The sequence below is a fragment of the Eucyclogobius newberryi genome, unplaced genomic scaffold, assembly GCF_026437365.1.
Source record: "Eucyclogobius newberryi isolate DKJ021-1_F unplaced genomic scaffold, fEucNew1.0.hap1 SCAF_3, whole genome shotgun sequence".
Taxonomy (NCBI): Eukaryota; Metazoa; Chordata; class Actinopteri; order Gobiiformes; family Gobiidae; genus Eucyclogobius; species Eucyclogobius newberryi.
This window is the reverse complement of record NW_027315945.1, coordinates 38466501-38491077: the sequence shown is the minus strand read 5'-3', so window position 1 is coordinate 38491077 and position 24577 is coordinate 38466501. Positions and strand designations below refer to the sequence as shown.

General features: G+C 47.4%; 2 protein-coding genes across 2 annotated transcripts in view; both read left to right on the top strand.

The window, feature by feature from the left end:
- Nucleotides 1-14221, top strand: part of LOC140374597 (oxysterol-binding protein-related protein 10-like) — a 15312-nt gene extending 1091 nt beyond the window's left edge. The window contains exons 2-3 of the mRNA XM_072461529.1: nt 12397-12575; nt 14094-14221. Of these exons, the coding sequence (XP_072317630.1) occupies nt 12397-12575; nt 14094-14221 (307 nt within the window). The remainder of the gene's footprint in view (nt 1-12396; nt 12576-14093) is intronic.
- A 6653-nt stretch (nt 14222-20874) lies between these two features.
- The window catches only part of LOC140374687 (oxysterol-binding protein-related protein 11-like), a 37013-nt gene continuing 33310 nt past the window's right edge, over nt 20875-24577 (top strand). Inside the window, exon 1 of the mRNA XM_072461686.1 lies at nt 20875-22006. Coding sequence (XP_072317787.1) covers nt 22004-22006 — 3 coding nt within the window. The 5' untranslated portion in view covers nt 20875-22003. The remainder of the gene's footprint in view (nt 22007-24577) is intronic.

The following is a 24577-nucleotide window of genomic DNA, read 5'->3' as shown; positions in this document are numbered from 1 at the left end:
TTACCGTTGTAAACGGGCGAAGCCCGTGCAAAAGTGCGCACTAAACGAGCACTTTACATTGGGATGACGACCGCAATGCGGTCGTCATCCCCATATAAAGCACTCATTTGCCCTAAGTAGCTCACGAATACGTTCCCCATCTCTTGCATGTTCCGTGCATATAAGCATGTAATGCAAAAATTGAACATTATTACTGTATAGAGGGCCAAAAACACAAAGTGGGCGGAGCCCACTCAAAATTAACGAAAGTACCCGTCAGTGACCAGGGACCCACACCATGAGGTAGGAAAGCGCGAGCGCTTTCCGAAAATGTATAGTTTATGATATTTGAAAAATGGGAAACATTGTTTTCGCATCGGAATATTCTTCTTCTTCTTCTTCTTCTTCTTCTTCTTCTTCTTCTTCTTCTTCTTCTTCTTCTTCTTCTTCTTCTTCTTCTTCTTCTTCTTCTTCTTCTTCTTCTTCTTCTTCTTCTTCTCGGGACCAACCCCCCTATTTTTCACCCAGTGAACATTGACGAAAAGTCACAAAAATTTGCACACCTCTAAAAATCGTGCTTCTCTACATTCTGGCTATTTCCCTTTTCTAAAATAAAAAAAATGGCGCGTCAGCGCCCCCAAATGTACTAAAAATGCATTGAGAGATGGGAAATGACCCAAAAAAAATCTGATCGTAGAATCATGAAATTTGGCGCAGAGGTAGATGGTGACAAGAGAAGTAAAAAATATTATTACGGCAACGCCGTCCGCCCAACCAAATGTCGGCCATATTGCTTCAAAAATGGCTAAACATGATTTTGGAGTTTTTCCAAACGTCGTACTTTTACGAACTCCTCCCAGGGCGTTGGCCCTAAAAAGCTGAAATTTGGTGAAAATGCTACTGAGGAGTGGGACATCAAAAGTTATCCAAATTACATTGATACCTCTCACGGTCTCTGTGCGGCGAAGCCGCAAACTGTAGCTAGAATTTCAGAAATCTCCCATATTTAAAATTTCTGCCGTTTGCGCAGATAAAGTCCGAATTGCGTCAAATTAGAATCAGTTGTTAAACTCTTTGCCCTTAACCTACTTGAAGTGAAATAAATTCATTTGGCGCCACAGCGCCCCCTACAGATTTTATATGGAGGTTAAATGTTTAGTTTTGCGAAATTATATGAAATTTGACACACAACTCAATTTTAGCATCCCCATCAAAAAAGTCAATGAGAGCCATATCATAATTGTTATGGCTTTGCCGTAACGATGACCGAAACCTTCCATGTCATTCCAATGGGGAAATCGCCAGAACATGTTTACACTTTATACTTTCACAAACTCCTCTTAGGGCGTTAGACATATTAACCTGAAATTTGGTGAGACTCATCTTCAGGGGTGGACCATCAAAAGTGATCCACATTTTTATTCAAAGAGTCACGGTGTCTGTGCGGCAAAGCCGCACATTGTGCCAATAATTCAAAATAAAATTGCTTTTTGATGGTAAAACAAAGGGGAGAAGATGTGACAGCGTCACAGATTCAGCAGTAGGCGCAATAAAAGGACAATTGGGGCGCGTTAGCGCCCCCTCCTCTTGCGGCGTGGCGGCGGCGTGGCGAGGGCCGATCATTGCCGCTTGCGGCTATATTCTTTATTATTTTCATTAATATTATTATTTTTATATTATTATTATAAATAATATTATTGTATTATTATTTATAATTATTTTATTATTGTTATTATTATTATTTTTGTTAATATCATTATTATTATGTTATTATTTTATTATTGTTATTATTATTATTGTTGCTATTATTTTGTTGTGATTTTATTTTGACGGTGAAAAAAAGGACTAAAACCAGCTCAAACCAGGTGCAGACACAAACCTGAACCAGCGTCGCCTGGTGGTCGAGCAGCGTCGTGAGTTCAGAGACTTTGCTGCATGTCCTCCCTTCTCTCACCCCCAGTTCACACTAAAGCCTGCTAAAGCCTCCAGGCCAGAATGGATCTTACAGGCTTTAAACGTGTGGGAAAAACGACTGTGTTAAATTCATGAATCGCTCTCATTCTTTCCATTAAAGTTGCACTATGTAACTTTTCTGTCGGGGGCTTTTATGGCTTTGCTGTGATGCTCCACAGTACGGCATTAAACTCTCCTCACTGGTGTATTTGTTGTTCAAAATTGCCCGATTAGAAACATTCATCCATATCTTACTGCGGGTGAGCTCACCTTTCCACGGATCTGACCTGTAACGTCGCCTTCATGGAGGAAGATACGTCTAACACCGTGATTGGAACATTCAAATCCTCATGGAGCTGCCGGGCGTTGTTGGTTTATAAATACGTTTTAAAAAGTCACTTTTGTTGTGCCCTGGAGCAAGGTACTGGCTCTATTTTTGTTCCCGTACTGTACAAAATGCATACATGGATTTGATTTATTATTTATTTTTATTTTATTTTTTTAAATTATCTTAATTTTTTTATTCTTACTATAATTTTTTGAATTATTATTTTAATTATTAATATTTCTTTGATTATTATTATTTTATTTTTAGTATGAGTTGTATCTATTATTATTATGATTATTATTTAGGATTATTATTATTTGTATGATTATTTATATTTATTATCATTATTATTGTTGTTGTTGCTACTATTATTCTTATTATTTTAATTATTAATATTTCTTGTATTAGTATTATTATTTATTTATTTTTAGTTGGATTTGTATCTATTATTATTAGAATTATGATTATTATTTATATTTTTATTTTATTATTATTTGTATAATTATTATTATTTTTATTTAGGACTATTTGTATTTATTATTTTCAAAAGATAAAACATAAAAACAAACAGAGCAAATGATAAAATAACAATACAATTTGAGCTCGAGTACACGAGTAGCTCGAGTACACGAGTAGCCCGAGTACACGAGTAGCCCGAGTACACGAGTAGCTCGAGTACACGAGTAGCCCGAGTACACGAGTAGCCCGAGTACACGAGTAGCTCGAGTACACGAGTAGCTCGTACACGAGTAGCCCGAGTACACGAGTAGCTCGAGTACACGAGTAGCCCGAGTACACGAGTAGCCCGAGTACACGAGTAGAAGTATTTCCTTGTGTATTTTAATATATTTTATTGACAGGAGAAAACACGACTGCAGCTGGTGCACAAACAACATTTATCCAGTTTTATCCAATTTGAATCAGTTCCATCTCTCCTCACACTTCCCTTCCTCACACACTCTCTCTCTCTCTCTCTCTCTCTGTGTGTGGGCGGGAGTCCCAAAACCAGCTCTGACTCATCGGGAGGAAAGCCCTGCACTCCTCTCTCCTCTCCTCTTTCCCTCCATCCATAGTGTCTCTCTCCTCCTTCTTTCTTTCCTCTACTCCTCTCCTCTCTCTCACCCTGACTATCCCTCTTCTCTTTCTCTTTGACCCTCCTCATCTCCATATTCTTTCATTCATGTCTCTCTCTCTCTCTCTCTGTATAGATCAATAGCAGAAGCGCCTGTTCGTTCGTGTAATGACTTGGATGATCGCTCTTCTCTCTCTCCCTGCAGACTGCCACACATGAGTTACCACTCTTCCTCTCCCTCCTCACCTCTCTCTCTTCTCTCTCTCTTCTCACACTTACACCCCTCTCTCCCAGGATATAGCTAACGTTCTTCTTCACATTCCCTCAGTGTTGAAAAAGCCTTCATGTGTTGTATTAAAGGGGACGTATGGTCATACTTTACCCTTAACCTCGTCCGTGTTTCCTCATTACTCGTTTCCTTGCACTTGTATTTTCATTGGTTCCTGCACGTTTGACTTTATCCTGTCTTGCCCTGCGACTGAGGCTCGAGGGCTCAGAAACATCTTGTTTTCACTTACCCCTTATCCCTGCCCACTTCCCTGCACTTGATGTGATTAAGTGCTTTTCAAATCTAAAAACACGTAAATGACAAACTGCTGCTTGTTACGGTGAAACATCGCTATGAAGAGGCGGGGCTTATCACTTTGAAGAGGCGGGGCTTATCACTATGAAGAGGTGGGGCTTATCACTATGAAGAGGCGGGGCTTATCACTATGAAGAGGCGGGGCTTATCATTATGAAGAGGCGGGGCTTATCACTATGAAGAGGTGGGGCTTATCACTATGAAGAGGCGGGGCTTATCACTATGAAGAGGCGGGGCTTATTACTATGAAGAGGTGGGGCTTATCATTATGAAGAGGCGGGGCTTATCACTATGAAGAAGTGGGGCTTATCACTATGAAGAGGCGGGGCTTATCACTATGAAGAGGCGGGGCTTATTACTATGAAGAGGCGGGGCTTATCATTATGAAGAGGCGGGGGCTTATCACTATGAAGAGGCGGGGCTTATTACTATGAAGAGGTGGGGCTTATCACTATGAAGAGGCGGGGCTTATCATTATGAAGAGGCGGGCTTATCACTATGAAGAGGTGGGGCTTATCACTATGAAGAGGTGGGGCTTATCACTATGAAGAGGTGGGGCTTATCACTATGAAGAGGCGGGGCTTATCACTATGAAGAGGTGGGGCTTATCATTATGAAGAGGCGGGGCTTATCACTATGAAGAGGTGGGGCTTATCACTATGAAGAGGCGGGGCTTATCACTATGAAGAGGTGGGGCTTATCACTATGAAGAGGTGGGGCTTATCATTATGAAGAGGCGGGGCTTATCACTATGAAGAGGTGGGGCTTATCACTATGAAGAGGCGGGCTTATTACTATGAAGAGGCGGGGCTTATCATTATAAAGAGGCGGGGGCTTATCACTATGAAGAGGTGGGGCTTATCACTATGAAGAGGCGGGGCTTATCATTATGAAGAGGTGGGGCTTATCATTATGAAGAGGCGGGTCTTATCACTATGAAGAGGTGGGGCTTATCACTATGAAGAGGCGGGGCTTATCATTATGAAGAGGCGGGCTTATCACTATGAAGAGGTGGGGCTTATCACTATGAAGAGGTGGGGCTTATCACTATGAAGAGGCGGGGCTTATCACTATGAAGAGGTGGGGCTTATCACTATGAAGAGGCGGGGCTTATCACTATGAAGAGGCGGGGCTTATTACTATGAAGAGGCGGGGCTTATCACTATGAAGAGGCGGGGCTTATTACTATGAAGAGGTGGGGCTTATCACTATGAAGAGGCGGGGCGTATCATTATGAAGAGGCGGGGCTTATCATTATGAAGAGGCGGGGCTTATCACTATGAAGAGGTGGGGCTTATCACTATGAAGAGGCGGGGCTTATCACTATGAAGAGGCGGGGCTTATTACTATGAAGAGGTGGGGCTTATCATTATGAAGAGGCGGGGGCTTATCACTATGAAGAAGTGGGGCTTATCACTATGAAGAGGCGGGGCTTATCACTATGAAGAGGCGGGGCTTATTACTATGAAGAGGCGGGGCTTATCATTATGAAGAGGCGGGGGCTTATCACTATGAAGAGGTGGGGCTTATCACTATGAAGAGGTGGGGCTTATCACTATGAAGAGGCGGGGCTTATTACTATGAAGAGGCGGGGCTTATCATTATGAAGAGGCGGGGGCTTATCACTATGAAGAGGCGGGGCTTATCATTATGAAGAGGCGGGGGCTTATCACTATGAAGAGGCGGGGCTTATCACTATGAAGAGGCGGGGCTTATCACTATGAAGAGGTGGGGCTTATCATTATGAAGAGGCGGGGCTTATCACTATGAAGAGGTGGGGCGTATCACTATGAAGAGGCGGGGCTTATCACTATGAAGAGGTGGGGCTTATCACTATGAAGAGGTGGGGCTTATCACTATGAAGAGGTGGGGCTTATCACTATGAAGAGGCGGGGCTTATCACTATGAAGAGGCGGGGCTTATCACTATGAAGAGGTGGGGCTTATCATTATGAAGAGGCGGGGCTTATCACTATGAAGAGGTGGGGCTTATCATTATGAAGAGGCGGGGCTTATCACTATGAAGAGGTGGGGCTTATCACTATGAAGAGGCGGGCTTATTACTATGAAGAGGCGGGGCTTATCATTATAAAGAGGCGGGGGCTTATCACTATGAAGAGGTGGGGCTTATCACTATGAAGAGGCGGGGCTTATCATTATGAAGAGGTGGGGCTTATCATTATGAAGAGGCGGGTCTTATCACTATGAAGAGGTGGGGCTTATCACTATGAAGAGGCGGGGCTTATCATTATGAAGAGGCGGGCTTATCACTATGAAGAGGTGGGGCTTATCACTATGAAGAGGTGGGGCTTATCACTATGAAGAGGCGGGGCTTATCACTATGAAGAGGTGGGGCTTATCACTATGAAGAGGCGGGGCTTATCACTATGAAGAGGCGGGGCTTATTACTATGAAGAGGCGGGGCTTATCACTATGAAGAGGCGGGGCTTATTACTATGAAGAGGCGGGGCTTATCACTATGAAGAGGCGGGGCGTATCATTATGAAGAGGCGGGGCTTATCACTAAAAAGAGGTGGGGCGTATCACTATGAAGAGGCGGGTCTTATCACTATGAAGAGGTGGGGCGTATCACTATGAAGAGGCGGGGCTTATTACTATGAAGAGGTGGGGCTTATCACTATGAAGAGGCGGGGCTTATCATTATGAAGAGGCGGGGCTTATCATTATGAAGAGGCGGGGCTTATCACTATGAAGAGGCGGGGCGTATCACTATGAAGAGGCGGGGCTTATCATTATGAAGAGGCGGGTCTTATCACTATGAAGAGGTGGGGCTTATCTCTATGAAGAGGCGGGGCGTATCACTATGAAGAGGCGGGGCTTATCACTATGAAGAGGTGGGGCTTATCACTATGAAGAGGTGGGGCTTATCTCTATGAAGAGGCGGGGCGTATCACTATGAAGAGGCGGGGCTTATCACTATGAAGAGGTGGGGCTTATCACTATGAAGAGGCGGGGCTTATCACTATGAAGAGGCGGGGCTTATCACTATGAAGAGGTGGGGCTTATCACTATGAAGAGGCGGGGCTTATCACTATGAAGAGGCGGGGCTTATCACTATGAAGAGGTGGGGCTTATCACTATGAAGAGGCGGGGCTTATCACTATGAAGAGGTGGGGCTTATTATGAAGAGGCGGGGCTTATCACTATGAAGAGGCGGGAGGCGGGGCTTATCATTATGAAGTTGTTGTTGTTGTTGTTGTTGTTGTTTTATGGCAGTTGGCATCCAATTGTTGCATTACCGCCAGACTTTATTCCTCAGACTTTTCGTAGTCAAGTGGCGGGAGGCGGGGCTTATCACTATGAAGAGGCGGGAGGCGGGGCTTATCACTATGAAGTGGCGGGGCATAATATGTCTGCTTTTAAACGGCCGGAACATTCCTCAAGCTTCTAAAACCTCGGATCACGCAGAGAAACTCGCGCTCTGGCGGTTCGGGGCTCAGTTTGGCGTTGGAGGATATTTCCGGCGTCTTGACTTGGTTCTGACGCTCGGTTTGATTGACAGCTGCGACGTGGCGACAGTAGATGAATGACTTCGAGATTCGCAGCGAAAAACGTGAAAGCGGCTCTTTCACGGTGGCGTTTCGTGGCGCGTTTATGAACCGGTCGACGAGAAGAGAAGTGTGTGTGGGGCTCAAAATGTTCACTGGATTAAACTCTTTTGTCCTTCGTTGGTTTTGGCAAAGTGAATTCAGACCGGTTTAAACGACAAACTATTATAAACCAGATCCAAACCAGGTCTAAACCAGGTCTAAACAACGTCTAAACAACGTCTAAACCAGGTCCAAACAAGGTCTAAACCAAGTCTAAACCAGGTCTAAACCAGGATCAAATCAAAAGCAACTTGTCAAACACACTAATCAACACTAAAACTGTATTGAAAATAAAAATTAAATTCCAAAAATTTGACAACGTTGAACCTGGTTTAGTCCTAGTTTAGACCTAGTTTAGACCTGCTTTAGACCTGGTTTAGTCCTGGTTTTGACCTGGTTTAGTCCTAGTTTAAACCTGCTTTAGACTTGGTTTTGACCTGGTTTAGACCTGGTTTAGTCATTGGTTTAGACCTGGTTTAGTCCTAGTTTAGTCCTGGTTTAGACCTGGTTTAGACCTGGTTTAGTCCTAGTTTAGACCTGAATTAGACCTCGTTTGGACCTAGTTTAGACCTGGTTTAGTCCTAGTTTAAACCTGCTTTAGACCTGGTTTGGACCTGGTTTAGTCCTGGTTTTGAACTGGTTTAGTCCTGGTTTTGACCTGGTTTAGTCCTGGTTTTGACCTGGTTTAGTCCTAGTTTAGACCTGCTTTTGACCTGGTTTAGACCTGGTTTGGACTAGGTTTAGTCCTGGTTTAGTCCTAGTTTAGACCTGAATTAGACCTGGTTTGGACCTGGTTTAGTCCTAGTTTAGACCTGGTTTAGACCTGGTTTAGTCCTAGTTTAGACCTGGTTTAGACCTGGTTTAGACCTGGTTAAGACCTGCTTTAGACCTGGTTTAGTCCTGGTTTTGACCTGGTTTAGTCCTGGTTTTGACCTGGTTTAGACCTGGTTTAGTCCTAGTTTAGACCTGAATTAGACCTGGTTTGGACCTGGTTTATACCTGGTTTAGTCCTGGTTTAGACCTGGTTTAGACCTGGTTTAGTCCTGGTTTAGACCTGGCTTAGACCTGGTTTAGTCCTAGTTTAGACCTGCTTTAGACCTGGTTTAGACCTGGTTTAGACTTGGTTTAGTCCTGGTTTTGACCTGGTTTAGTCCTAGTTTAGACCTGAATTAGACCTGGTTTGGACCTGGTTTAGTCCTAGTTTAGACCTGGTTTAGACCTGGTTTAGACCTGGTTTAGTCCTGGTTTTGACCTGGTTTAGTCCTAGTTTAGACCTGAATTAGACCTGGTTTGGACCTGGTTTAGTCCTAGTTTAGACCTGGTTTAGACCTGGTTTAGACCTGGTTTAGTCCTAGTTTAGACCTGGTTTAGACCTGGTTTAGTCCTAGTTTAGTCCTGGTTTAGACCTGGTTTAGACCTGGTTTAGTCCTAGTTTAGACCTGAATTAGACCTGGTTTGGACCTGGTTTAAACCTGGTTTAGTCCTGGTTTAGTCCTAGTTTAGACCTGCTTTAGACCTGGTTTAGACCTGGTTTAGTCCTGGTTTAGACCTGGTTTAGTCCTAGTTTAGACCTGAATTAGACCTGGTTTGGACCTGGTTTAGTCCTAGTTTAGACCTGGTTTAGACCTGGTTTAGTCCTAGTTTAGACCTGGTTTAGACCTGGTTAAGACCTGCTTTAGACCTGGTTTAGACCTGGTTTAGTCCTGGTTTTGACCTGGCTTAGTCCTGGTTTTGACCTGGTTTAGTCCTAGTTTAAACCTGCTTTAGACCTGGTTTAGGCCTGGTTTAGACCTGGTTTAGTCCTGGTTTAGATCTGGTTTAGTCCTAGTTTAGTCCTGGTTTAGACCTGGTTTAGTCCTAGTTTAGACCTGAATTAGACCTGGTTTGGACCTGGTTTAGTCTTAGTTTAGATCTAGTTTAGACCTGGTTTAGTCCTAGTTTAGACCTGGTTTAGACCTGGTTTGGTCCTAGTTTAGACCTGGCTTAGACCTGGTTTAGACCTTGTTTAGTCCTGGTTTAGACCTGGTTTAGTCCTGGTTTAGTCCTGGTTTTGATCTGGTTTGGTCCTGGTTTAGACCTGGTTTAGACCTGGTTTAGACCTGGTTTGGTCCTAGTTTAGACCTGGCTTAGACCTGGTTTAGTCCTGGTTTAGACCTGGTTTAGTCCTAGTTCAGACCTGAATTAGACCTGGTTTGGACCTGGTTTAGTCCTAGTTTAGATCTAGTTTAGACCTGGTTTAGTCCTAGTTTAGACCTGGTTTCTGAGTCGTTTTTACTGTCAGAACAAAACCAAATCCGGTTTGTGTGGCCGTAAAAGGGGCGGGGCTTCATTTCCGGCTCCATTCGTTCCTCATGTGGAATTAGCCGAGTCAAATATATTCAATATTTTAATATAATTCAAATAATATGTAATATGACACTACCAGAAGTTCACCGTAACCATGACGATAAGACTGTAATATGACACTACCAGAAGTTCACCGTAACCATGACGATAAGACTGTAATATGACACTACCAGAAGTTCACCGTAACCATGACGATAAGACTGTAATATGACACTACCAGAAGTTCCCCGTAACCATGACGATAAGACTGTAATATGACACTACCAGAAGTTCCCCGTAACCATGACGATAAGACTGTAATATGACACTACCAGAAGTTCCCCGTAACCATGACGATAAGACTGTAATATGACACTACCAGAAGTTCCCCGTAACCATGACGATAAGACTGTAATATGACACTACCAGAATTCACCGTAACCATGACGATCAGACTGTAATATGACACTACCAGAAGTTCCCCGTAACCATGACGATAAGACTGTAATATGACACTACCAGAAGTTCCCCGTAACCATGACGATAAGACTGTAATATGACACTACCAGAAGTTCCCCGTAACCATGACGATAAGACTGTAATATGACACTACCAGAAGTTCCCCGTAACCATGACGATAAGACTGTAATATGACACTACCAGAATTCACCGTAACCATGACGATCAGACTGTAATATGACACTACCAGAAGTTCCCCGTAACCATGACGATAAGACTGTAATATGACACTACCAGAAGTTCCCCGTAACCATGACGATCAGACTGTAATATAACACTACCAGAAGTTCCCCGTAACCATGACGATAAGACTGTAATATGACACTACCAGAAGTTCCCCGTAACCATGACGATAAGACTGTAATATGACACTACCAGAATTCACCGTAACCATGACGATCAGACTGTAATATGACACTACCAGGAGTTCCCCGTAACCATGACGATAAGACTGTAATATGACACTACCAGAAGTTCCCCGTAACCATGACGATAAGACTGTAATATGACACTACCAGAAGTTCCCCGTAACCATGACGATAAGACTGTAATATGACACTACCAGAAGTTCCCCGTAACCATGACGATAAGACTGTAATATGACACTACCAGAAGTTCCCCGTAACCATGACGATAAGACTGTAATATGACACTACCAGAAGTTCCCCGTAACCATGACGATAAGACTGTAATATGACACTACCAGAAGTTCCCCGTAACCATGACGATAAGACTGTAATATGACACTACCAGAAGTTCCCCGTAACCATGACGATAAGACTGTAATATGACACTACCAGAAGTTCCCCGTAACCATGACGATAAGACTGTAATATGACACTACCAGAAGTTCCCCGTAACCATGACGATAAGACTGTAATATGACACTCCTGTTTCTGTGGAGCTCAAATTAAACAGTCACGTCATTTTCACAGCTTTTGGTGCGAATGTTTCATCTCCATAAACAGGAAGTGAATAAACGTGTAAAAGTCTCACACTTTGTCAGTGAATCCTGTTTTAGATCAGGACTAAACCAGGACTAAACCAGGACTAAACCAGGACTAAACCAGGACTAAACCAGGACTAAACCAGGTCTAAACCAGGACTAAACCAGGACTAAACCAGGTCTAAACCAGGTCTAAACCAGGTCTAAACCAGGACTAAACCAGGTTTAAACCAGGACTAAACCAGGTCTAAACCAGGACTAAACCAGGTTTAAACCAGGTCCAAACCAGGTCTAAACCAGGTCCAAACCAGGACTAAACCAGGTCTAAACCAGGTCTAAACCAGGACTAAACCAGGTCTAAACCAGGACTAAACCAGGACTAAACCAGGTCTAAACCAGGACTAAACCAGGTCCAAACCAGGTCTGAACCAGGTCACCAGGTCTAAACCAGGTCTAAACCAGGACTAAACCAGGTCCAAACCAGGTCTAAACCAGGTCTAAACCAGGTATAAACCAGGTCTAAACCAGGTCTAAACCAGGTCACCAGGTCTAAACCAGGTCTAAACCAGGTCTAAACCAGGTCTAAACCAGGTCACCAGGTCTAAACCAGGACTAAACCAGGTCTAAACCAGGTCTAAACCAGGTCACCAGGTCTAAACCAGGACTAAACCAGGTCCAAACCAGGTCTAAACCAGGTCTAAACCAGGTATAAACCAGGTCTAAACCAGGTCTAAACCAGGTCACCAGGTCTAAACCAGGACTAAACCAGGTCTAAACCAGGTCTAAACCAGGTCACCAGGTCTAAACCAGGACTAAACCAGGTCCAAACCAGGTCTAAACCAGGTCTAAACCAGGTATAAACCAGGTCTAAACCAGGTCTAAACCAGGTCTAAACCAGGTCCAAACCAGGTCTAAACCAGGTCTAAACCAGGTCTAAACCAGGTCACCAGGTCTAAACCAGGTCACCAGGTCTAAACCAGGTCACCAGGTCTAAACCAGGTCACCAGGTCTAAACCAGGTCACCAGGTCTAAACCAGGTCACCAGGTCTAAACCAGGTCTAAACCCGCTGTTGTGTTGCAGGTTCTTCGAGCTGGACCCAGACTCGGGGCGGCTGTGGTACTACCTCAGCGCTGCCACCAGGGGTCAGCAGGCTCCGCGGGGGGCTCTGTCTGTGGTCGGGGCCCGGGTCTGCTCCAGTCCGGACCACCCCTTCATGTTCACGGTCCAGTCCAGGGCCGGCGACGTCTACAAACTCAGAGGTGAACGTGGCGACTAAACTAGTCTTGCCACATTTGAACAAATCGACCTGAGGATAACTCTCCTGAGAAACCCTGGCTCTGTTTGAAATATTTGACCATTTTGAATGTTTTTGTGATTAAACCGTCTCATTATGATAAAGAAAGAAAAAAGTAATTATAAGATTTTAGGGCCGTTTTCTGACATTGTATTTTCACGAGGAAGCTGCAGAGGGAGCCCTCACGCTTTATATACTGGGGCCCCCGTGAAAGCTTTATATACTGGGCCCCTGTGAAAGCTTTATATACTGGGCCCCTGTGAAAGCTTTATATACTGGGGCCCCCGTCAAAGCTTTTTATATTCTGGGGCCCCCGTGAAAACCTTTTTATTCTGGGCCCCCTGTGAAAGGTTTATATACTGGGCCCCTGTGAAAGCTTTATATACTGGGCCCCTGTGAAAGCTTTATATACTGGGGCCCCCGTCAAAGCTTTTTATATTCTGGGGCCCCCGTGAAAACCTTTTTATTCTGACCCCCCCGTGAAATCTTTTTATACTGGGGCCCCCGTCAAAGCTTTATATACTGGGGCCCCCGTCAAAGCTTTTTATTCTGACCCCCCCGTGAAATCTTTTTATTCTGGGCCCCCCGTTAAAGGTTTATATACTGCCCCCCCCCGTGAAAGCTTTATATACTGGGGACCCTGTGAAAGCTTTATATATTGGGGCCCCCGTGAAAGCTTTATATACTGGGGCCCCTGTGAAAGCTTTATACACTGGGGCCCCTGTGAAAGCTTTATATACTGGGCACCCCGTGAAAGCTTTATATACTGGGGACCCCGTGAAAGCTTTATATACTGGCCCCCCCGTGAAAGCTGTATATACTGGGCCCCCCGTGAAAGCTTTATATACTGGGGCCCCCGTGAAAGCTTTATATACTTGCCCCCCCGTGAAAGCTTTATATACTGGGGCCCCCGTGAAAGCTTTGTATACTGGGGCCCCTGTGAAAGCTTTATATACTGGGGCCCCTGTGAAAGCTTTATATACTGGGCCCCCCGTGAAAGCTTTAGATACTGGGGCCCCCGTGAAAGCTTTATATACTGGGCCCCCCGTGAAAGCTTTAGATACTGGGGCCCCCGTGAAAGCTTTATATACTGGGGCCCCTGTGAAAGCTTTATATACTGCCCCCCCCCGTGAAAGCTTTATATACTGGGGCCCCCGTGAAAGCTTTGTATACTGGGGCCCCCGTGAAAGCTTTATATACTGGGGCCCCTGTGAAAGCTTTATATACTGGGGCCCCCGTGAAAGCTTTGTATACTGGGGCCCCCGTGAAAGCTTTATATACTGGGGCCCCTGTGAAAGCTTTATATACTGGGGCCCCCGTGAAAGCTTTATATCCTGGGACTCTGGCACCAGCAGGAGGCCGGCCCCTGAGGTCCTCAGAGTCTGAGATGGTTCCTATGGCACTAACATGTCTGAGATGTACTTTGGTGCTAGGCCATGAAGCAGAGCTGCTTATGCTTCTGTGTTTTTATGTTGTGTTTCAGCAAACGACGCACAAGATCAGGAGATCTGGATGACACAACTCCAGCTCTGCTCCAGACGAACCTCGGACTGCACCAGCAAGACCACCTCCGGACTAACCCAGGTCAAACCAGGGCTAAACCAGGACTAACCCAGGTCAAACCAGGTCAAACCAGGGCTAACCCAGGTCAAACCAGGGCTAAACCAGGACTAACCCAGGTCAAACCAGGGCTAAACCAGGACTAACCCAGGTCAAACCAGGTCAAACCAGGGCTAACCCAGGTCAAACCAGGGCTAAACCAGGACTAACCCAGGTCAAACCAGGGCTAAACAAGGACTAACCCAGGTCAAACCAGGGCTAAACCAGGGCTAACCCAGGTCAAACCAGGGCTAAACCAGGACTAACCCAGGTCAAACCAGGTCAAACCAGGGCTAACCCAGGTCAAACCAGGGCTAAACCAGGGCAAACCCAGGTCAAACCAGGTCAAACCAGGGCTAACCCAGGTCAAACCAGGTCAAACCAGGGCTAACCCAGGGCTAACCCAGGTCAAACCAGGGCTAAACCAGGTCTAACACAGGTCAAACCAGGGCTAAACCAGGACTAACCCAGGTCAAACCAGGTCAAACCAGGGCTAACCCAGGTCAAACCAGGGCTAAACCAGGACTAACCCAGGTCAAACCAGGGCTAAACAAGGACTAACCCAGGTCAAACCAGGGCTAAACCAGGGCTAACCCAGGTCAAACCAGGGCTAAACCAGGACTAACCCAGGTCAAACCAGGTCAAACCAGGGCTAACCCAGGTCAAACCAGGGCTAAACCAGGGCAAACCCAGGTCAAACCAGGTCAAACCAGGGCTAACCCAGGTCAAACCAGGTCAAACCAGGGCTAACCCAGGGCTAACCCAGGTCAAACCAGGGCTAAACCAGGTCTAACACAGGTCAAACCAGGGCTAAACCAGGACTAACCCAGGTCAAACCAGGTCAAACCAGGGCTAACCCAGGTCAAACCAGGGCTAAACCAGGACTAACCCAGGTCAAACCAGGGCTAAACCAGGACTAACCCAGGTCAAACCAGGGCTAAACCAGGACTAACCCAGGTCAAACCAGGTCAAACCAGGGCTAACCCAGGTCAAACCAGGGCTAAACCAGGACTAACCCAGGTCAAACCAGGGCTAAACCAGGACTAACCCAGGTCAAACCAGGGCTAAACCAGGGCTAACCCAGGTCAAACCAGGGCTAAACCAGGACTAACCCAGGTCAAACCAGGTCAAACCAGGGCTAACCCAGGTCAAACCAGGGCTAAACCAGGGCAAACCCAGGTCAAACCAGGTCAAACCAGGGCTAACCCAGGTCAAACCAGGTCAAACCAGGGCTAACCCAGGGCTAACCCAGGTCAAACCAGGGCTAAACCAGGTCTAACACAGGTCAAACCAGGGCTAAACCAGGACTAACCCAGGTCAAACCAGGTCAAACCAGGGCTAACCCAGGTCAAACCAGGGCTAAACCAGGACTAACCCAGGTCAAACCAGGGCTAAACCAGGACTAACCCAGGTCAAACCAGGTCAAACCAGGGCTAACCCAGGTCAAACCAGGGCTAAACCAGGGCTAACCCAGGTCAAACCAGGGCTAAACCAGGTCTAACACAGGTCAAACCAGGGCTAAACCAGGACTAACCCAGGTCAAACCAGGGCTAAACCAGGACTAACCCAGGTCAAACCAGGGCTAAACCAGGACTAACCCAGGTCAAACCAGGGCTAAACCAGGGCCAACCCAGGTCAAACCAGGGCTAAACCAGGACTAACCCAGGTCAAACCAGGTCAAACCAGGGCTAACCCAGGTCAAACCAGGGCTAAACCAGGGCTAACCCAGGTCAAACCAGGTCAAACCAGGGCTAACCCAGGTCAAACCAGGTCAAACCAGGGCTAACCCAGGGCTAACCCAGGTCAAACCAGGGCTAAACCAGGTCTAACACAGGTCAAACCAGGGCTAAACCAGGACTAACCCAGGTCAAACCAGGTCAAACCAGGGCTAACCCAGGTCAAACCAGGGCTAAACCAGGACTAACCCAGGTCAAACCAGGGCTAAACCAGGACTAACCCAGGTCAAACCAGGTCAAACCAGGGCTAACCCAGGTCAAACCAGGGCTAAACCAGGGCTAACCCAGGTCAAACCAGGGCTAAACCAGGTCTAACACAGGTCAAACCAGGGCTAAACCAGGACTAACCCAGGTCAAACCAGGGCTAAACCAGGACTAACCCAGGTCAAACCAGGTCAAACCAGGGCTAACCCAGGTCAAACCAGGTCAAACCAGGGCTAACCCAGGTCAAACCAGGGCTAAACCAGGACTAACCCAGGTCAAACCAGGGCTAAACCAGGACTAACCCAGGTCAAACCAGGGCTAAACCAGGGCTAACCCAGGTCAAACCAGGGCTAAACCAGGACTAACCCAGGTCAAACCAGGTCAAACCAGGGCTAACCCAGGTCAAACCAGGGCTAAACCAGGGCTAACCCAGGTCAAACCAGGTCAAACCAGGGCTAACCCAGGTCAAACCAGGTCAGACCAGGGCTAACCCAGGGCTAACCCAGGTCAAACCAGGGCTAAACCAGGTCTAACACAGGTCAAACCAGGGCTAAACCAGGACTAACCCAGGTCAAACCAGGTCAAACCAGGGCTAACCCAGGTCAAACCAGGGCTAAACCAGGACTAACCCAGGTCAAACCAGGGCTAAACCAGGACTAACCCAGGTCAAACCAGGTCAAACCAGGGCTAACCCAGGTCAAACCAGGGCTAAACCAGGGCTAACCCAGGTCAAACCAGGGCTAAACCAGGTCTAACACAGGTCAAACCAGGGCTAAACCAGGACTAACCCAGGTCAAACCAGGGCTAAACCAGGACTAACCCAGGTCAAACCAGGTCAAACCAGGGCTAACCCAGGTCAAACCAGGTCAAACCAGGGCTAACCCAGGTCAAACCAGGGCTAAACCAGGACTAACCCAGGTCAAACCAGGGCTAAACCATGACTAACCCAGGTCAAACCAGGTCTAAACCAGGTCTAACACAGGTCAAACCAGGGCTAAACCAGGGCTAACCCAGGTCAAACCAGGGCTAAACCAGGACTAACCCAGGTCAAACCAGGGCTAAACCAGGGCTAACCCAGGTCAAACCAGGGCTAAACCAGCACTAACCCAGGTCAAACCAGGGCTAAACCAGGACTGAACCAGGACTAAAGCAGGACTAAACCAGGACTAAACAAGGTCTAAACCAGGACTGAACAAGGACTAAAGCAGGACTAAACCAGGTCTAAAACAGGACTAAACCAGGGCTAAACCAGGACTAACCCAGGTCAAACCAGGGCTAACCCAGGGCTAACCCAGGTCAAACCAGGGCTAAACCAGGTCTAACACAGGTCAAACCAGGGCTAAACCAGGACTAACCCAGGTCAAACCAGGTCAAACCAGGGCTAACCCAGGTCAAACCAGGGCTAAACCAGGACTAACCCAGGTCAAACCAGGGCTAAACCAGGACTAACCCAGGTCAAACCAGGGCTAAACCAGGACTAACCCAGGTCAAACCAGGTCAAACCAGGGCTAACCCAGGTCAAACCAGGGCTAAACCAGGACTAACCCAGGTCAAACCAGGGCTAAACCAGGACTAACCCAGGTCAAACCAGGGCTAAACCAGGGCTAACCCAGGTCAAACCAGGGCTAAACCAGGACTAACCCAGGTCAAACCAGGTCAAACCAGGGCTAACCCAGGTCAAACCAGGGCTAAACCAGGGCAAACCCAGGTCAAACCAGGTCAAACCAGGGCTAACCCAGGTCAAACCAGGTCAAACCAGGGCTAACCCAGGGCTAACCCAGGTCAAACCAGGGCTAAACCAGGTCTAACACAGGTCAAACCAGGGCTAAACCAGGACTAACCCAGGTCAAACCAGGTCAAACCAGGGCTAACCCAGGTCAAACCAGGGCTAAACCAGGACTAACCCAGGTCAAACCAGGGCTAAACCAGGACTAACCCAGGTCAAACCAGGTCAAACCAGGGCTAACCCAGGTCAAACCAGGGCTAAACCAGGTCTAACACAGGTCAAACCAGGGCTAAACCAGGACTAACCCAGGTCAAACCAGGGCTAAACCAGGACTAACCCAGGTCAAACCAGGGCTAAACCAGGACTAACCCAGGTCAAACCAGGGCTAAACCAGGGCCAACCCAGGTCAAACCAGGGCTAAACCAGGACTAACCCAGGTCAAACCAGGTCAAACCAGGGCTAACCCAGGTCAAACCAGGGCTAAACCAGGGCTAACCCAGGTCAAACCAGGTCAAACCAGGGCTAACCCAGGTCAAACCAGGTCAAACCAGGGCTAACCCAGGGCTAACCCAGGTCAAACCAGGGCTAAACCAGGTCTAACACAGGTCAAACCAGGGCTAAACCAGGACTAACCCAGGTCAAACCAGGTCAAACCAGGGCTAACCCAGGTCAAACCAGGGCTAAACCAGGACTAACCCAGGTCAAACCAGGTCAAACCAGGGCTAACCCAGGTCAAACCAGGGCTAAACCAGGGCTAACCCAGGTCAAACCAGGGCTAAACCAGGTCTAACACAGGTCAAACCAGGGCTAAACCAGGACTAACCCAGGTCAAACCAGGGCTAAACCAGGACTAACCCAGGTCAAACCAGGTCAAACCAGGGCTAACCCAGGTCAAACCAGGTCAAACCAGGGCTAACCCAGGTCAAACCAGGGCTAAACCAGGACTAACCCAGGTCAAACCAGGGCTAAACCAGGACTAACCCAGGTCAAACCAGGGCTAAACCAGGGCTAACCCAGGTCAAACCAGGGCTAAACCAGGACTAACCCAGGTCAAACCAGGTCAAACCAGGGCTAACCCAGGTCAAACCAGGGCTAAACCAGGGCTAACCCAGGTCAAACCAGGTCAAACCAGGGCTAACCCAGGTCAAACCAGGTCAGACCAGGGCTAACCCAGGGCTAATCCAGGTCAAACCAGGGCTAAACCAGGTCTAACACAGGTCAAACCAGGGCTAAACCAGGACTAACCCAGGTCAAACCAGGTCAAACCAGGGCTAACCCAGGTCAAACCAGGGCTAAACCAGGACTAACCCAGGTCAAACCAGGGCTAAACCAGGACTAACCCAGGTCAAACCAGGTCAAACCAGGGCTAACCCAGGTCAAACCAGGGCTAAACCAGGGCTAACCCAGGTCAAACCAGGGCTAAACCAGGTCTAACACAGGTCAAACCAGGGCTAAACCAGGACTAACCCAGGTCAAACCAGGGCTAAACCAGGACTAACCCAGGTCAAACCAGGTCAAACCAGGGCTAACCCAGGTCAAACCAGGTCAAACCAGGGCTAACCCAGGTCAAACCAGGGCTAAACCAGGACTAACCCAGGTCAAACCAGGGCTAAACCATGACTAACCCAGGTCAAACCAGGTCTAAACCAGGTCTAACACAGGTCAAACCAGGGCTAAACCAGGGCTAACCCAGGTCAAACCAGGGCTAAACCAGGACTAACCCAGGTCAAACCAGGGCTAAACCAGGGCTAACCCAGGTCAAACCAGGGCTAAACCAGCACTAACCCAGGTCAAACCAGGGCTAAACCAGGACTGAACCAGGACTAAAGCAGGACTAAACCAGGACTAAACAAGGTCTAAACCAGGACTGAACAAGGACTAAAGCAGGACTAAACCAGGTCTAAAACAGGACTAAACCAGGGCTAAACCAGGACTAACCCAGGTCAAACCAGGGCTAAACCAGGACTAACCCAGGTCAAACCAGGGCTAAACCAGGGCTAACCCAGGTCAAACCAGGGCTAAACCAGGACTAACCCAGGTCAAACCAGGGCTAAACCAGGGCTAACCCAGGGCTAAACCAGGGCTAAACCAGGACTAACCCAGGTCAAACCAGGGCTAAACCAGGACTAACCCAGGTCAAACCAGGGCTAAACCAGGGCTAACCCAGGTCAAACCAGGGCTAAACCAGGACTGAACCAGGACTAAACAAGGTCTAAACAAGGTCTAAACCAGGACTATAGATGAGTTTAATGCCATACTTTGGAACATTCCAGGCAAACAAATCACCAGGGGCACAACAGAAGCTCACACTCGGATGGCGAGTTCTTAAAATAATCCTCATGTTTTTTGAGTTTTTCCCTGTGAAAGCCGGAAATGTGATAATCCAGTAAATCTGACTTGTTCATAAACTGAGTCCAGGATTAAAACTAATCTGACCCGGAAACATCATGACTAGAGCCAGAGGACCTAAACCAGGGCTAAACCAGGGCTTAACCAGGGCTAAACCAGGGCTAAACCAGAACTAAACCAGGACCAAACCCAGGGCTAAACCAGGACTAAACCAGGTCTAAACCAGGGCTAAACCAGGACTAAACTAGGACTAAACTAGGAATAAACCACGACTAAACCAGGACTAAACCATTACTAAACCAGGACTAAACCAGGACTAAACTAGGACTAAACTAGGACTAAACCAGGTCTAATTTAGGTCCAAACCAGGACTAAACCAGGACTAAACCAGGTTTAAAAAACAGGGTTAAACTGGAACTAAACCAGGACCAAAACCACAGCTAAACCAGATCTAAACAAGGTATAAACTAGGACCAAACCTACTCTTGTGTTTTCGTTGGCAGAAAAGGGTGTGTTCACAGACAGGAGCAGATCTGTAAGTGTCTTTTAATAACTGCTGAGGATGAGTCACTTTCCCCAGAGAGAAACAAATAAGAGGCACGACTACAGGACTGAGCCAGGACTGAGCCAGGACTGAGCCAGGACTGAGCCAGGACTGAGCCAGGACTGAGCCAGGACTGAACCAGGACTGAGCCAGGACTGAGCCAGGACTGAGCCAGGACTGAGCCAGGACTGAGCCAGGACTGAGCCAGGACTGAACCAGGACTGAGCCAGGACTGAGCCAGGACTGAGCCAGGACTGAGCCAGGACTGAGCCAGGACTGAGCCAGGACTGAGCCAGGACTGAGCCAGGACTGAACCAGGACTGAGCCAGGACTGAGCCAGGACTGAACCAGGACTGAGCCAGGACTGAGCCAGGACTGAGCCAGGACTGAGCCAGGACTGAGCCAGGACTGAGCCAGGACTGAACCAGGACTGAGCCAGGACTGAACCAGGACTGAGCCAGGACTGAGCCAGGACTGAGCCAGGACTGAGCCAGGACTGAGCCAGGACTGAACCAGGACTGAACCAGGACTGAGCCAGGACTGAGCCAGGACTGAGCCAGGACTGAGCCAGGACTGAGCCAGGACTGAACCAGGACTGAGCCAGGACTGAGCCAGGACTGAACCAGGACTGAGCCAGGACTGAGCCAGGACTGAACCAGGACTGAACCAGGACTAAACCAGGACTGAACCAGGACTAAACCAGGACTAAACCAGGACTGAGCCAGGACTGAGCCAGGACTGAACCAGGACTGAGCTGGGACTAAATCAGGACTAAATCAGGACTAAACCAGGACTAAACCAGGACTAAATCAGGACTAAATCAGGACTAAACAAGGACTAAACCAGGACTAAAGCCCTTTCTCTGTTCTCATAGCAGAAATAAGTATTGATGAAAACAGAGATATTGATTCTTCCTGTAAATCCATCTTTTAAGTGCAGACGGCTCAGACTGAAGACTCTGAGACGGACCCGACATTACAGACAAATGTGATCAGGGCTCTGCAACGCTTTTATGACTCTTAGACCAGGTTTAGTCCAAGTTCAGTCCTGCTCCTGCTTAAGTCCTGCTTAAGTCCCGCTTAAGTCCTGCTTTAGTCCTGGTTTAGTCCTGCTTTAGTCCTGGTTTAGTCCTGGTTGCAGACAGACTCAGACTGAAGAGGAAACAGAGAGAGATCGTTCCCAGACGCAGTTCTTTTTATGGACTTAATGTGATTGTTTCTGATGGACAAAACGAGATGGTTTGTCTCTCTCAGATAGAGCCAGACTTCTGCATCTGTAAACCTTTCTGTTACCCTGCTTTAGACCGGCTTTAGAGCTGCTTTAGACCTGCTTTAGACCTGCTTTAGACCTGCTTTAGAGCTGCTTTAGACCTACTTTAGAGCTGCTTTAGACCTGCTTTAGACCTGCTTTAGTCCTGCTTTAGAGCTGCTTTAGACCTGCTTTAGACCTGCTTTAGACCTGCTTTAGACCTGCTTTAGTCCTGCTTTAGACCTGCTTTAGACCTGCTTTAGACCGGCTTTAGAGCTGCTTTAGACCTGCTTTAGACCTGCTTTAGACCTGCTTTAGACCTGGTTTAGACCTGCTTTAGACCTGCTTTAGTCCTGCTTTAGACCGGCTTTAGAGCTGCTTTAGACCTGCTTTAGACCTGCTTTAGACCTGCTTTAGACCTGCTTTAGACCTGCTTTAGACCTGCTTTAGACCTGCTTTAGACCGGCTTTAGAGCTGCTTTAGACCTGCTTTAGACCTGCTTTAGACCTGCTTTAGACCTGCTTTAGACCTGCTTTAGACCTGCTTTAGTCCTGCTTTAGACCGGCTTTAGAGCTGCTTTAGACCTGCTTTAGACCTGCTTTAGACCTGCTTTAGACCTGCTTTAGACCTGCTTTAGACCGGCTTTAGAGCTGCTTTAGACCTGCTTTAGACCTGCTTTAGACCTGCTTTAGACCTGCTTTAGACCTGCTTTAGACCTGCTTTAGACCTGCTTTAGACCGGCTTTAGAGCTGCTTTAGACCTGCTTTAGACCTGCTTTAGACCTGCTTTAGACCTGCTTTAGACCTGCTTTAGACCTGCTTTAGTCCTGCTTTAGACCGGCTTTAGAGCTGCTTTAGACCTGCTTTAGACCTGCTTTAGACCTGCTTTAGACCGGCTTTAGACCGGCTTTAGACCGGCTTTAGACCTGCTTTAGACCTGCTTTAGACCTGCTTTAGACCTGCTTTAGACCTGCTTTAGACCTGCTTTAGACCGGCTTTAGACCTGCTTTAGACCTGCTTTAGACCTGCTTTAGACCTGCTTTAGACCTGCTTTAGACCTGCTTTAGACCTGCTTTAGACCTGCTTTAGACCTGGCTTAGACCTGGTTTAGACCAGCTTTAGACCTGCTTTAGTCATGCTTTAGACCTGCTTTAGACCGGCTTTAGACCGGCTTTAGACCGGCTTTAGACCTGCTTTAGACCTGCTTTAGACCTGCTTTAGACCTGCTTTAGACCTGCTTTAGACCTGCTTTAGTCCTGCTTTAGACCTGCTTTAGACCGGCTTTAGACCGGCTTTAGACCGGCTTTAGACCTGCTTTAGACCTGCTTTAGACCTGCTTTAGACCTGCTTTAGAGCTGCTTTAGACCTGCTTTAGACCTGCTTTAGACCTGCTTTAGACCTGGCTTAGACCTGGTTTAGACCGGCTTTAGACCTGCTTTAGACCTGCTTTAGACCTGCTTTAGACCTGCTTTAGACCTGCTTTAGACCTGCTTTAGACCTGCTTTAGACCTGCTTTAGACCTGCTCTAGACCTGCTTTAGACCTGCTTTAGACCTGGTTTAGACCTGCTTTAGACCGGCTTTAGACCGGCTTTAGACCGGCTTTAGACCTGCTTTAGACCTGCTTTAGACCTGCTTTAGACCTGCTTTAGACCGGCTTTAGACCTGCTTTAGACCTGCTTTAGACCTGCTTTAGACCTGCTTTAGACCTGCTTTAGACCTGCTTTAGACCTGCTTTAGACCTGGCTTAGACCTGCTTTAGACCTGCTTTAGACCGGCTTTAGACCGGCTTTAGACCGGCTTTAGACCGGCTTTAGACCTGCTTTAGACCTGCTTTAGACCTGCTTTAGACCTGCTTTAGACCTGGCTTAGACCTGCTTTAGACCTGCTTTAGACCGGCTTTAGACCGGCTTTAGACCGGCTTTAGACCGGCTTTAGACCTGCTTTAGACCTGCTTTAGACCTGCTTTAGACCTGCTTTAGTCCTGCTTTAGACCTGCTTTAGACCGGCTTTAGACCGGCTTTAGACCGGCTTTAGACCTGCTTTAGACCTGCTTTAGACCTGCTTTAGAGCTGCTTTAGACCTGCTTTAGACCTGCTTTAGACCTGCTTTAGACCTGCTTTAGTCCTGCTTTAGACCTGCTTTAGACCTGCTTTGGACCTGCTTTAGACCTGCTTTAGACCTGCTTTAGACCTGCTTTAGACCAGCTTTAGAGCTGCTTTAGACCTGCTTTAGACCTGCTCTAGACCTGCTTTAGACCTGCTTTAGACCTGGTTTAGACCTGCTTTAGACCTGCTCTAGACCTGCTTTAGACCTGGTTTAGACCGGCTTTAGACCGGCTTTAGACCGGCTTTAGACCTGCTTTAGACCTGCTTTAGACCTGCTTTAGACCTGGTTTAGACCTGCTTTAGACCTGCTTTAGACCGGCTTTAGACCTGCTTTAGACCTGCTTTAGACCTGCTTTAGACCTGCTTTAGACCGGCTTTAGACCGGCTTTAGACCTGGTTTAAACCTGCTTTAGACCGGCTTTAGACCTGGTTTAGACCTGCTTTAGACCGGCTTTA